This window comes from Podarcis liolepis (genome assembly GCF_965112155.1).
Source record: "Podarcis liolepis genome assembly, chromosome: Z".
NCBI lineage: Eukaryota > Metazoa > Chordata > Lepidosauria > Squamata > Lacertidae > Podarcis > Podarcis liolepis.
This window is the reverse complement of record NC_139570.1, coordinates 869,209-883,000: the sequence shown is the minus strand read 5'-3', so window position 1 is coordinate 883,000 and position 13,792 is coordinate 869,209. Positions and strand designations below refer to the sequence as shown.

Sequence of the window (13,792 nt, the reverse complement as noted above, 5' to 3'; positions counted from 1 at the left end):
ATGAACAGTACATGAAATGTTCTGCAGATTACATATGGAAAAATTGCCATCTACAAAAGGTTATTTTATTTCCCTCTCTCCAGAAAAAAAAAACATTTCTGAATTCCTCTCAAATCTTATTGCTGACAGGAAAGTATGTGGAGGAGGCATGGTTCCACCATGATGTTCCTGGGAAACCGTAGTCATAAAATCTCTGCCTGAAGTGAGCACAGGAGATCAAAGCTCCTCAGAGGCACCACCTGCCATGCCTGTATGCTTAGTTTCTGAAGCTGCAGCGGCACCTGCAAACATTATACTTTCTTGAGGAGATTGTACGTCTTTAACTTTTGTCATAGGCGGGTGCAGCAGCAGAATCCTGATGACACAAGTCACAGGCACGAACAGCTACACAAAGACCGCTGGGTTACATTGTGAGCTTCTGGTGCTCTTTGAGGACCCTTATTGGCCTGGACAATAGCCTGCCTCCATGCCCCCACCCTTTGGGTCCCCCAATGGCCACAGAGTTCAAAGGTCAGGGAGAGTGCAACTTTTGTTGCTTTCCCTTAAGTATCCTGTATAAAAAGGCAAGCTTGAAAGGACACCAAAGGTGGGTAAGAAACAGATACCATTTTGCTCTGCAAAAGTTTGCAAGGAGAAGGACTTTTAAAGCAGTTACAAGCCATTAAATAGAAGAAGAAGAAGAAGAAGAGTTTGGATTTGATATCCCGCCTTTCACTCCCTTTAAGGAGTCTCAAAGCGGCTCACATTCTCCTTTGCCTTCCTCCCCCACAACAAACACTCTGTGAGGTGAGTGGGGCTGAGAGACTGGCCCAAGGTCACCCAGCAGCTGCAGGTGGAGGAGCGGAGACACGAACCCGGTTCCCCAGATTATGAGACTACCGCTCTTAACCACTACACCACACTGGCTCTCTATAATAATCAGTCTATATTTGCCACAAATGCAAATTTTGGCAGAAGAGTCAGGAAATGTTTGGTCCCTTCTTTTGCTGAGAAAACTAAAGCATTTAATATAAAACAAGTTTGAACTGCATTGAACAGTATGCTTTTCTCTTAAAAAACCAACACTATGTTAACTACACAGGAGAAAAAGTTATAGTAGTGCAGGTGTGCAGCTAAAAACTGCTGTCAGGTTTCTGCTCATTTCAGATGTAACAAGGGCAGGCAGCTAGCAGCGGGTTACACGTTCTGGCCTCCAAATGACCAACAGAGTGTGCCCCTCCCAACACACTGAAAAGGGACAAAAATAAGGGGCAGTGATGATGGGGTCAGGAAAGAGTAAAACGGGGACAAGTCCTGTTTGCCTTTGAGACACATTCATAGCCCTAACCCTGACTTTATGCAAAGCCTCGTTCACAACATACATTTAAAGCTTTCCACTTTCAAAAGCTGTTCAGGGGTCAGCAAACTTTTTCAGCAGGGGGCCGGTCTACCATCCCTCAGACCTTGTGAGGGGCCAGACCATATGGGGGGGGGATGAACGAATTCCTATGCCCCACAAATAACCCAGAGATGCACTTTAAATAAAAGCACACATTCTACTCAAGTAAAAACACACTGATTCCCAGACTGTCCGCAGGCTGGATTGAGAAGGCGATTGGGCCGCATCTGGGGCCCCTGGGCCTTAGTTTGCCTACCCGTGGTTTAAAGAGTCCTGAGAGCTTAAATTTGTTAAGGGTGCTAAGAGTTGTTGAGAGACACCATCCCCACCCCCAGCTTCCTGGAAATAGAGATTGACAGTTGGACGAGACCTCTGAGAATTGCCATTCTGTGAGGGAAATGGGTCTCCTAACAATTCCTGGCACCCTGAAGAGACTACAGTTCCCAGGATCCTTTGGGGGAAACCCTGACTGTCAAAAGTGGTACCATAGTGCTTTAAAACCATCCCTCTGGACCAGACATTGCAAAGCCCCAGGGGGAGGAGGAGGCTGCTTTGCAAAGGCAGGCAAGCAGGCAGCGGGGCTTCTCTTCAGAGCAGGGGGTGCTCACTCCCTGAGAGATGGGAGGCCCTTCCTCTCTCAGCACAGCCTCGGAGCTGTTGCTATGGGAGCCCTAGCAACCATTTGCAGCCTCTGGGGCAACGGTGAGAATGGAAGCCAGCTCCAGGGGCAGCAGGTGAGTCCTTTGAGGTGGGTGGGGGCAGGATGGCATTAGGGCATCTCTTTAAGTTTACGCCTTTTATTTGCCATAGCATCATGTGAACCGGGGTCCTACCATTCTTCTCATTTCATCTTTTTACTACTCCTTAGCAGCCGCAGCATTTTGGCTTGACACAATATCATCCCCTTCAGGACTCTCACCAGCGTTGTTAGCATGCCCTTTTGTTGAAATTATATATATATATATATATATATATATATATATATATATATATATATAAACAAGATGTTATGTCGCAGCCCAGCTGCAGCCATGATGGTGGTATGACATCCATGCACTTACTTGTAAAAGGATTGATATAATGTATCAGTGTGGTGGACAGAGATAAAGCATCAATTTTTTTAAAGAAAAGTGCAAGACAATCATTAAAATGGCTGGCAAATTAAAAAAGGCTTCAGGTAGCTACATAGGCCTGTAAGCTTTAGAAAATGTGTGTGTGTGTGTGTGTGTGTGTGTGTGTGTTTATCACATGCCTCCTCCATTCACAGAAAAAGCTGGATGGGTGCAGCATTATTTTAACAGTAACAGGAGCATGCGGGAAAGAGGGGCTCAATCACCCCCCGCCACTGTTTTTAAAAGCGCTACATAAGAATATATGATAAGCATAAATGTCTGTAATGAACATTAACTTACTAGGTTGCCAAATACACAAGGTGTCCCTAGTGTTTCTGCTTCTTAGCATTGCCGACTTACTAAAACGATGTTTAAAGGTACAAGATACATTTTAATTATGACACCACCCCTTAATCTCTCCTCAGTCAGGTGTAACAACCAGTCCTACTGGTTCTGAGAACCCTAATCCCTTCTCTAGCATTAAAGCAAGGGCCAAGCTAGAGAAGACATGGAGCTGCACAGTGAGATCTCTTGTGGAAAGCTGTGGGGCGAGGGAGAATGAATCAGGACTGTGACGCCGGGGAACAAGGCTAACCATCCGGCCCCCATCCCTCTATATTCGTGATGAACACCCCAATCCCCAAAGAGCCACTTCCCCCATGCACCTGAAAGTTTCCCCAGACTGGCCAAATCATAGCACTGAGGAGCGAGGGATTGGGGAGGAGTGCGAGGTGACACTCCCCAAAGTGTTGCAGCCCTGAACCAAATCACCCTGTCCTGGGGCACCATCTGGTGGGTGGGGGACCAGGGTCCACCAATATTTTCAAGGAGGGGGCCACCCTCCCCAAATTCTACAGTGATCCTCAAAAAGATGTGCCAGGGTGAAGCATCTTCATCCCAACACATCCCTTTCATGAAGGTAAGGTGGTGGGTGGGGGCCCAATTTGGCCTGGCCAGGTTGGGAGGAGGGGGTGGCACACATGTGATGTCATTCATGCATGATGTCCGGGGCAACTCAGCATGTTTGCCCCCATCTCTACTGCATATGCTAAAAAAAATTTTTTTAAGGGATCAGAGGTCTGACTTTGGCTCTCTGTCATCTCATCTAATTTGGCCCTCAAGATGCATGCACACAGCATGAATGAGGAAGACATGTGAATGACAGCTCCATCAGGCGCTGTGTGACTCTGTGTTCGTTCATTGGCTTGTAGTGGGAGAAATGCCCAGGGCCAGAGCTTGCAGCTGGCCATGCAAAGCGCTGGCTGAGGGCCTCACGGTCTCCAAAGGGTCCCTCACCAGCTCAAACCACTTAATGTGCTCATTGTTGGGCCCCAGACAACTATTTCAGCAGTGTCTCTCTGTGTGTGCTCCCATCTGGCTACTACAGTGGTACCTCGGGTTACAGATGCTTCAGGTTACAAACTCCGCTAACCAGGAAGTGGTTGCTCCAGGTTAAGAACTTTGCCCCAGGGTAAGAACAGAAATCGTGCACCAGCAGTGCAGCAGCAGCAGGAGGCCCCATTACCAAAAGCATGCCTCAGGTTAAGAACAGTTTCAGGTTAAGAACGGACCTCTGGAACGAATTAAGTCCTTAACCCAAGGTACCACTGTATTATTGTGGCAACATGCTCAGTGAAGCCATTTTGAGAGTTAAAATGTTAAGCAAGGAAGCCATTTTGTTGATCTAGGGCAGGCCCCCATATCCAGTACATACACTCAGACACCCACGACCCAGAGACACACAGAGACAGGCTGATAAGGATTACCAAGTAAGGACAGGGAAGGGTCATGTCCAACTCCTCATGCCCTGTCTCTAGCTTGAACCTAATGTATCTATCTGGAACATACTCTCCAAGCACTAGGGGCCTGGAGATGAGGGCAGTTAAGTGGTGTTGCTGCCACTGTCGTGATGGCAGCAGCTAAAGAAAATAAGGGTGGCTGGATTGGAGCGGGGTATCGGTGGCCCCATGCCAAGGGTTCTTCTAAAGGGGTTTTTTTGCAGGGCCTGCCATGTTGTTTTTCAGGCAGGACTTTTGTGCCTTTAAAAGATGCACCTTCAAAAGTTGCTCTCCAGTGCTAGAAAAACCTCCACCTGTTGAATGTGCAACTGTCAAAATTCTTCTAGGAACAGAGAAGAAGGAAGAGAAGGAGCTGTCTTAATTTTTCTGCCTTTGTTTTATCTTGTGGCTTAGAAGAGGGGGAGGGGAGCCACAGAAAATACTTTACACATAAATTTTTAGAGGTCTGTAGCAGAAAATAGGAACAACAAGGAAATAAAACAAAAGTTTACATTTAGCCACTGAAGAATCAGTCTGCGTCACTGGGAAGATTCACAAAACTCACAAGGTGAAGAGTAGACAGATACACAGAGAAAGAGAAGAGAAACTATTGCATACGGATTTTCAGTTAAAGGACCTGGTGAGAACTTCTTGCCCTCCCCTAACCAACAGAACAAGGGAATAGTTAATCCTGGGAAACCTCCCCTTCTGGAGCTGGAATTCATGCACAACACACACACACACACACACACACACACACACACACACATGGAGGGATGCCCTGCATTTTAACCCTTTGAACCTGGCAAGCCAGGTGGTGCTTGAAAATCATAACCTATAGGCATCCCATACTATATAACTCAAGGCATCATATTAATTCAAATTGCTTCCCCCCACACAGCCCCTTCCAGCTATATTAACAGCTAGAAATAAATAAATGAAGTTGTTCCTTAGACCAAGGCTCCCTGGAACATACAACTGAAATATTCCTGGCTTCCCGCAATATCTAAAGTTCAAATTTTGAGCTCCTTAATAACAGGAAAAGCACAGCTAAGCAGACAATTTTGTAAGTAAATGGCAAAGTGGCTTAATCTACAACTCTTTCCATTCCAGAGTGGAGAACGAGGGGAGCATGGGGGGTGGGGTGGGGGGTGGAGGAGGAGTTATTGTGTGCTTAATGAACACAGAGTTCTCGTCTTGCATACATAAGCCATCTCTGCCCAGTTGGGAAGCCAGTGATCAAAAGAGGATCAGAAATGGAATATGATTATTTCTGTAAATCAGGCTGGAGTACTGGCAGCATTGTGGGGAAACTCTGAATACACTGCCATTTGCTCTCACTGACTTCTACTATAAATTTTGTCTCTTTGTCCATTTGTCAGTCCGTCTGTTCTCTATGGATTTGGCTGCCTCTCAAGATATTGTTGCCAAACTCAGCACGAGAGTTCCTAAGATGGGGGAGATGATAGGGTGCTGGGTGTCATATAGATTATGATGCCAGACCGAAATGTGACGGTGCCCATTGTTTCGGCACAGGTGCAGCTGCCACTCGAGATATCACTGCCAAACATAGCATAAGGGTTCCTGGGGTGGGGGCTGGTGCTCTTTGCCTAGATACCAGGTGTCATTTTGAACTGACATGGTGGACCAAAACATGACTCTGGGGTGGCTTAGCCCAAGGCCTTGCCTGCCAATGAGAAGGACCAAGTTGGCTGGTACTGGGGAATGTGCATAGCTGTGTGGGCATTTATATCCATTTTCTTGTGTGTGTGTTTCTTTGTGGTTGATTAGCTGTTCTCCCTGTGCAAAGGTCAGAGGGGGCAGGGTTTCTGTTGAGTCAGGTGATTAGCTGTGGGAGGAGCTTATCAGAGCTTATCAGTAGCCACCCCCAACAACACGTTTTCAAGATGGAGGGTGAGGGAACAGCTGCAGTTGCCTGCGGTTCCTGCGCAATGTTTGCCATCTTGCCAAAGGTTGCAGGCAGCTTTACCTGCAGCAATTGTATGTTGATTGCCCTCTTAGAAGACAAAGTCCAGCAACTGGAGGAATGTGTAGCTAGGCTCCAAAGAATTAGAGAGCTGGAGCTCTTCTTGGAAGCAACAGAGAACACCGTCTCCACCAAGGAGGAGACAGGGGACACCCCTGAGAAGGAGGCTAGTTCACCAACACAGGTGCCAGATATATGGAGAAACGTGACTCAAAGAAGTAGGAGGCCCAGGGTTCGCTCTGATTGTTTAGAAATACACAATCGCTTTGAAGTCCTCTCCCCTAGCATGGAAGACAAAGAGCAGACTCCATTTGAGGATCTCTCCTTCATTACAGTCGATCAGGTATATGAAGACGAGCAGAAGTCAGTCCTCAGGGAATGTGCAGGCAACCTTGGAACAGACAGCTCACGGAAGAACCCCAACCAAAACTATGAGGAGACGTGTAGTGGTGATAGGGGGTTCCCTACTGAGGGGAACAGAAGCAGTGATCTGTGGGCCTGACAAGATGTCTCGGGAAGTGTGCTGTCTCCCCGGGGCTAAGATCCAAGATGTAACTGAACGACTGCAAGGAATCATAAAACCCACTGACAAATACCCCTTCCTCTTGGTTCATGTGGGAACCAATGACACTGCAAGCAATAGCCTCCAGAAGATCAAAAGAGACTACGAGGCTCTGGGCAGGAAATTGAAGCAATTAAATGCACAAATTGTCATCTCATCTGTCCTCCCAGTTGAACAACGTGGCCCAGGGAGAGAGGGAAAAATAGTGGAAGTGAACAGCTGGCTTCGCAAATGGTGTAAACAGGAACGGTTTGGATTCTTAGATTCTTAGATCACGGACTGCAGTTTCTTGAAGATGGACTTCTGGCAAGCGATGGGCTGCACCTCATAACGGTTGGGAGAAATGTTTTTGCCAAAAATCTCAGAAACCTCATCAGGAGGTCTTTAAACTGACTAATGTGGGGGAGGGAGACAGTGCTCCTGAAGGTAGGAGTCTATCAGTTGATGAAGATGATCATCCAAATGTCATAGACCAAATGGAGCAAACAGCACGCAGACCTAGTGATGGGAGGGGAAAATCCTTAAATAAGAGACACGGGGGAATGATTAATGGACTTCAATGTCTGTACACTAATGCGCAAAGCATGGGAAATAAACAAGATGAGCTTGAGCTCTTGGTACAGCAAACTAAATATGACATAATTGGCATCACTGAAACCTGGTGGGATAAGTCCCACGATTGGAATGTAATAATGGAGGGATACAATCTATTTAAGAGAAACAGACCAGACAAGAAAGGAGGAGGAGTGGCGTTATATGTCAGGGATGTGTATACCTGTGAAGAGATCCAAGATTTAGAACCTCAAAGCCAAAGTGAGAGCATTTGGGTCAAAATTAAGGGAGAGAAGAATAACAGAGACCTCATTGTGGGAGTTTACTATAGATCCCCAAGCCAAACGGAGGACATAGATGATGCCTTCCTGGAACAGATGGCCAAGCATGCAAAAGGAAGGGAGATAGTAGTAATGGGGGACTTCAATTACCCGGATATTTGTTGGATGTCAAACTCAGCCAAGAGCATAAGGTCAAACAGATTCCTCACTGGCCTTGCAGACAACTTCATTGTCCAGAAAGTGGGAGAAGCAACAAGAGGAACAGCCATTTTAGATCCGGTCCTAACCAATGTTGATGACCTGGTTAGTGGGGTAGAAGTGGAAGGATCATTAGGCACGAGTGATCATGCTCTTCTGAAGTTTACTATACAGCGGAAAGGAGCAGCCAAGCATACTAGGACTCAATTTCTTGACTTTAAGAAAGCCGACTTCATAAAACTTAGGGAAGTGCTGGGTGAGATCCCATGGACAGTAATACTAAAAGGAAAGGGAGTTCATGATGGCTGGGAGTTTGTTAAGAGGGAGATAGTAAAAGCACAACTTCAGGCAATACCAATGAGACGGAAACATGGAAGGTGCCTAAAGAAGCCAGGGTGGCTATCTAAAGAACTTTTAACTGAGTTAAGATTAAAAAAGGATGTGTACAAAAACTGGAAAAGGGGGGAAACCGCCAAAGAGGAATTCAAACAAATAGCCAGCACATGTAGACACAAAGTCAGAAAAGCTAAAGCACAGAATGAACTCAGGCTTGCTAGAGAGATTAAAAGCAACAAAAAAGGCTTTTATGGGTATGTTCGTAGCAAAAGGAAGAACAAAGCAACAGTGGGGTCACTCAGAGGAGAAGATGGTGAAATGCAAACAGGGGACACAGAAAGGGCTGAACTCCTCAATGCCTTCTTTGCCTCAGTCTTCTCCGATAAAGAAAACAATGCCCGACCTGAAGAATTTGGAGCAAATGATTCAGCAGAGGAAACACAGCCCAGAATAACTAAGAAGATACTTGGCTAGTTTAGATGTATTCAAGTCTCCAGGGCCAGATGAACTGCATCCAAGAGTATTAAAAGAACTGGCAGATGTGATCTCAGAACCACTGGCACTCATCTTTAAGAATTACTGGAGAACAGGCGAAGTCCCGGCAGACTGGAGGAGGGCAAATGTTGTCCCTATTTTCAAAAAGGGGAAAAGAGAGGACCCAAATAATTACCGCCCAGTGAGTCTGACACCAATACCAGGGAAGATTCTGGAGCAGATCATTAAGCAAACAGTCTGTGAGCACCTAGAAAGGAATGCTGTGATCACCAACAGTCAGCATGGATTTCTGAAAAATAAGTCATGTCAGACTAACCTGATCTCGTTTTTTGACAGAATTACAAGCCTGGTAGATGAAGGGAACGCAGTGGATGTAGCCTACCTTGATTTCAGCAAGGCATTTGACAAGGTGCCCCATGATATTCTTGTAAAGAAGCTGGTAAAATGCTGTCTTGACTATGCTACCACTCAGTGGATTTGTAACTGGCTGACTGACCGAACCCAAAGGGTGCTTATCAATGGTTCCTCTTCATCCTGGAGAAGCGTGACTAGTGGGGTGCCACAGGGTTCTGTCTTGGGCCCGGTCTTATTCAACATCTTTATCAACGACTTGGATGATGGACTCAAGGGCATCCTGATCAAATTTGCAGATGACACCAAACTGGGAGGGGTGGCTAACACCCCAGAGGACAGGATCACACTTCAAAACGACCTTGACAGATTAGAGAACTGGGCCAAAACAAACAAGATGAATTTTAACAGGGAGAAATGTAAAGTATTGCACTTGGGCAAAAAAAATGAGAGGCACAAATACAAGATGGGGGACACCTGGCTTGAGAGAAGTACATGTGAAAAGGATCTAGAAGTCTTGGTTGACCACAAACTTGACATGAGCCAACAGTGTGACGCGGCAGCTAAAAAAGCCAATACAATTCTCGGCTGCATCAATAAGAGTATGGCATCTAGATCAAGGGAAGTGATAGTGCCACTGTATTCTGCTCTGGTCAGACCTCACCTGGAGTACTGTGTCCAGTTCTGGGCACCACAGTTCAAGAAGGACACTGACAAACTGGAACGTGTCCAGAGGAGGGCAACCAAAATGGTCAAAGGCCTGGAAACGCTGCCTTATGAGGAACGGCTAAGGGAGCTGGGCATGTTTAGCCTGGAGAAGAGGTTAAGAGGTGATATGAGAGCCATGTTCAAATATATAAAAGGATGTCATATAGAGGAGGGAGAAAGGTTGTTTTCTGCTGCTCCAGAGAAGCGGACACGGAGCAATGGAGCCAAACTACAAGAAAGAAGATTCCACCTAAACATTAGGAAGAACTTCCTGACAGTGAGAGCTGTTTGACAGTGGAATTTGCTGCCAAGGATTGTGGTGGAGTCTCCTACTTTGGAGGTCTTTAAGCAGAGGCTTGACAACCATATGTCAGGAGTGCTCTGATGGTGTTTCCTGCTTGGCAGGGGGTTGGACTCGATGGCCCTTGTGGTCTCTTCCAACTCTATGATTCTATGATTCTCCAGACCACCTAGTTCAGTATTCCACTCACTACACCATGCAAAACATATTTTTTAAAGAATTAATTGACCCCAAAGCCTCCAATCAGTTACTGATTTAATTTTATTGCTTTTCTCTTTTATTCAGTGCAGAAGCAGCCTTTGCGATGGAGAGCTCAAACCAACTTTGGCTGGAGAGGCTGTTTCCTCCTCATTTCAGCAAGGAAGATTTCTTCAGTGGGTCCCATCAGCCAGAACCTCTGATTTGTGAAAAGTTTGCTTTGGAGAGGGCAAGAAGGACTGAGCAAATCTACAACAAAACGGCTAAGGCCAGTTTTCATGAGGATCAACAGTTCCAAAGGAAAGGATCTCCCTCCAAACTCCTTGTGAGCGAGCGGGAGTTGAACTTATGGGGAAGAAAGAGAGAAAATTCAAAGGAGTTTAAAGATGGGGATTCCACCCGCAGGGGATCTGCTAATTTAGCTGTTGAATCAGGAAAAAGGATAGCTGAAACAGGAGGTCATTGTACCTGGAATACAAAGGAACTGGCAGTTTTAAGACAAGAGGTGTGCAAGGAACACTTGGAAAATATCTCTTTAAAGCTTCAGGTGTCCCTTCTCAAGGCGGAGCTGGTGGAACTTAAAGCCAAATACAAAACATTAGCGGCAGAATCTGAACAAGTGACGCAAGAGCTGAGCGACTACAGAACAGAAGCTTGGTGTAAAACTGTCTGGCTGGAGCAGATTCAAAGGCAAAGATTCGAAAGAGATTCCAAGATTGAAGTGTTTAAACAAGGCCTACTTGAGAAATCAGACAGCATCAGAAGTTTAAAGGAGGAACTGAAACAAAGAAGAGGAGAAGTCATGCATTTAAAGTTGCAGAAGAAGGATTTACAAGAAGAGTTAAAGGAATTCAGAGAGCGGCAAGATTTTCAAAACAAGTTACTCACAGAAAACATGAAGCTCTGTCATGATATGGAAATGAGAAAAATACAAAAAGAGCTGGAGGATGCTAAAGGAGAGCTGGATGCAGAGAAAGCCTTGAATACAAAGAGTGCTAAAGATCTAGAGATGCTGAAAATACACTTTTCAGGCCAGCCATCACATGATTTACTTCAAAATTTGAGAATTTGTTTTATTTAATGCAAATCCAAATTAAAAGATTTATTTTAGTTAACTAATCTATTATGCTCCACCTTTCCTCCCCTGAGTTCTCCCCATTTCTCCCTTTTATCCTCACAACAACCCTGTTAGGTAGTTCAGGCTGAGAGAGCATGGCTGACCCAAGGCCACCCAGTGAGCTTCCTGGCTGAGCAGAGGTTTCCATTTGGGTCTCCCCAGTCCTAGTCCAACACTCTTAACCACTATGCAAACTGCTTGCAAATCCCAAGTTTAATGCCATGGACAGTCTCTCCTCTTTTCCTCTAGTCTGGGGAGCTTTTTTTAAAAGGCAGTCATCTGTGATGATAAAATAGTGTATCTTTCATTTTGGTTTGGGTTTTGAGTTTTGGTTTGGGGGAGATTCTGGTTTGATTCCATCTTGAGAGCCCATGTAAGTCTTAAAGGCACAGACCTCTGTTACGTCGGCCCTGTTTGCAATACTAGGCTATGATTTTCAACAAGAGAACAACTTTGCCAATGAACCCTCATTCTTATTGAGGGAATCATGTCTGAGATGCTGAGTTCAAATGCACCATTTTATATCTCTCATTGTCTATTATTGTGTGAATTAACAAAGGATGGATAAACTTGATTGTAACATGCTGGAATTTGCCTGTAAATTAAAGTTGCGGTAGTGGAGAAATTGCCCCAGATTAAAATGCTGCTAAATGATAATAAGGGACGCGGGTGGTGCTGTGGTCTAAACCACAGAGCCTAGGACTTGCCGATCATAAGGTCGGTGGTTCGAATCCCTGCAATGGGATGAGCTCCCGTTGCTTGGTCCCAGCTCCTGCCCACCTAGCAGTTCGAAAGCCTGCCAAAGTGCAAGTAGATAAACAGGTACCGCTCTGGCGGGAAGGTAAGCAGCGTTTCCGTGCGCTGTTCTGCTTCGCCAGAAGCGGCTTAGTCCTGCTGGCCACATGACCCAGAAGCTGTACACTGGCTCCCTCGGCCAGTAAAGCGAGATGAGTGCCACAACCCTAGAGTCGTCCACGACTGGACCTAATGGTCAGGGGTACCTTTACCTAAATGATAATAAAGCAGGACACCATTATTTCTGTAACATGATTTCAGGCCAATCTTATTTCTTTTTGCAGTTCTTAGGGTGTGTTGCTGGAGTGTGTTTGGCAGCACTACATGCAATTTTAATCCTTACCCAGTAGGGGGCAGTCCTTGCCCAGCTGTTTTTGGTTTTCATAAAGTGCTTTTAGCCTCTAGTGCAGACAAATGAAAGGAAAGCCTGTGGATACGCAAGTTTTAGACTTACACAGAACTTATCAGCCAGAAGTAAGTGGTAGGTGAAATAACTGAATCCTGTACAACTAATTCCAGTGAGCAAGTTTATTATGGCAAAATCTTTTGTAGACTTCATCATCTACATGGAGTATTACCCTTGGATGCGGGACTTGTGGGTCTGTAATTGTTGCTGGACTGCAACTCCCATCATCCTTGATTACTGGGGCCAAGTTGGCTGGGACTGATGGGAGCTGGAGTCCAACGACCCTTGGAGAGTCAGATACCGGTAAATAGTGGGATCACATAGCAACCAAAGGCAAAGTGTGCAGTTGTCTGTGACAATTCACTTATAGCTCAGATATATGCAAAGTAGGCTTAGGGAACATTTGCACTAGCAGCAGTAATGATAAACTGTGATGATAAATCAACAACAGTGGAGCAGGAATCCATTTGATCTGTTTTCTGTCTAAGGGAGCAGCTAAGACAATGCATTATCATGTCATGTGTATCTCTTCTAGAGATTTCAAGGTGGCAAGCTTGGGTTATCCCAATTTATCTTCCCAACTGCCCTGTAAGGAACACTGAAAAGGAGTGGCTGTCACAAGGCACTGAGGAAGTTTCATACACAAGTGAGGAATGTGCACCCAGACCTTTTAATCCAAATCTTCACCCACTATTATCTCCTGCAATAGAGTATTTTCACCCTCTCTTGTCTTTTCTTGTTGTTTAGCACCCAGAAACTTCATCATATTCAAGGGAGTGGGAAAACAGGTTTAATTTGCTGGCTGCATTGTCTGTGGTCAGCTTGGTTCTAATGGGAAATTGCGGGGCAGGGTGTGAGGATGTCCTTGCTTTATACAAAGACTTCTGGAGGGTGCTGGATATTCCAGCTCTCCTGTTAAGACTTGGATACAGAGCAAAAGAAAAGAAAACAACAAAACACAAAAAAGGAACAACCACCTTCCCAAACTTCTGTATTTGGTCAAATGTGTATTGTTATTTATTCTAACTTAGACTATAGAAGAATGATACGTCTAAGGAAATGGTATCCAATTTGCACTTTACATATTTTTATATTCCTGATGTCTGTGGTGAAATACAAGAAAAGAAATGAGGCAGTGGGCCATGGATGTTGTTAGGGTGTTCTCCCTTGCAGTGAAGAGCCATTTAAACTAATGGGCATGGTTTATTGATTTTCACAGGTCTGCTGTATGACATAG

At 45.3% G+C, this 13,792-nt stretch overlaps 1 protein-coding gene across 5 annotated transcripts; it reads left to right on the top strand.

Annotated features, from left to right (window-relative positions):
• Positions 1 to 1,839: 1,839 nt before the first annotated feature.
• On the top strand, positions 1,840 to 11,356 carry CCDC160 (coiled-coil domain containing 160). 5 transcript variants are annotated; one of them, XM_083486497.1, is made up of 2 exons: positions 1,840 to 2,126; positions 10,325 to 11,356. In XM_083486497.1, exons 1-2 carry the CDS (start codon positions 2,041 to 2,043, stop codon positions 11,316 to 11,318), a joined length of 1,080 nt encoding a protein of 359 aa, XP_083342623.1. In that variant the 5' UTR covers positions 1,840 to 2,040; the 3' UTR covers positions 11,319 to 11,356. The 5 variants fall into 5 exon arrangements, with proteins under 5 accessions (XP_083342623.1, XP_083342625.1, XP_083342624.1 ...); XM_083486499.1 differs by having other exon boundaries at positions 1,848 to 2,112; positions 10,330 to 11,356; XM_083486498.1 differs by having other exon boundaries at positions 1,848 to 2,112.
• The last annotated feature ends 2,436 nt before the right edge of the window (positions 11,357 to 13,792 follow it).

What these genes read in the sequence shown, in the direction of transcription:
- CCDC160 (XM_083486497.1), top strand. Translation starts at nt 2,041, where the DNA reads ATGGGAGCCCTAGCAACCATTTGCAGCCTCTGGGGCAACGGTGAGAAT. An exon ending in CAGCAGGTGAGTCCTTTGAG is followed by an intron (nt 2,127 to 10,324) that starts GTGGGTGGGGGC and finishes TCTTTTATTCAG; the next exon opens with TGCAGAAGCAGCCTTTGCGA.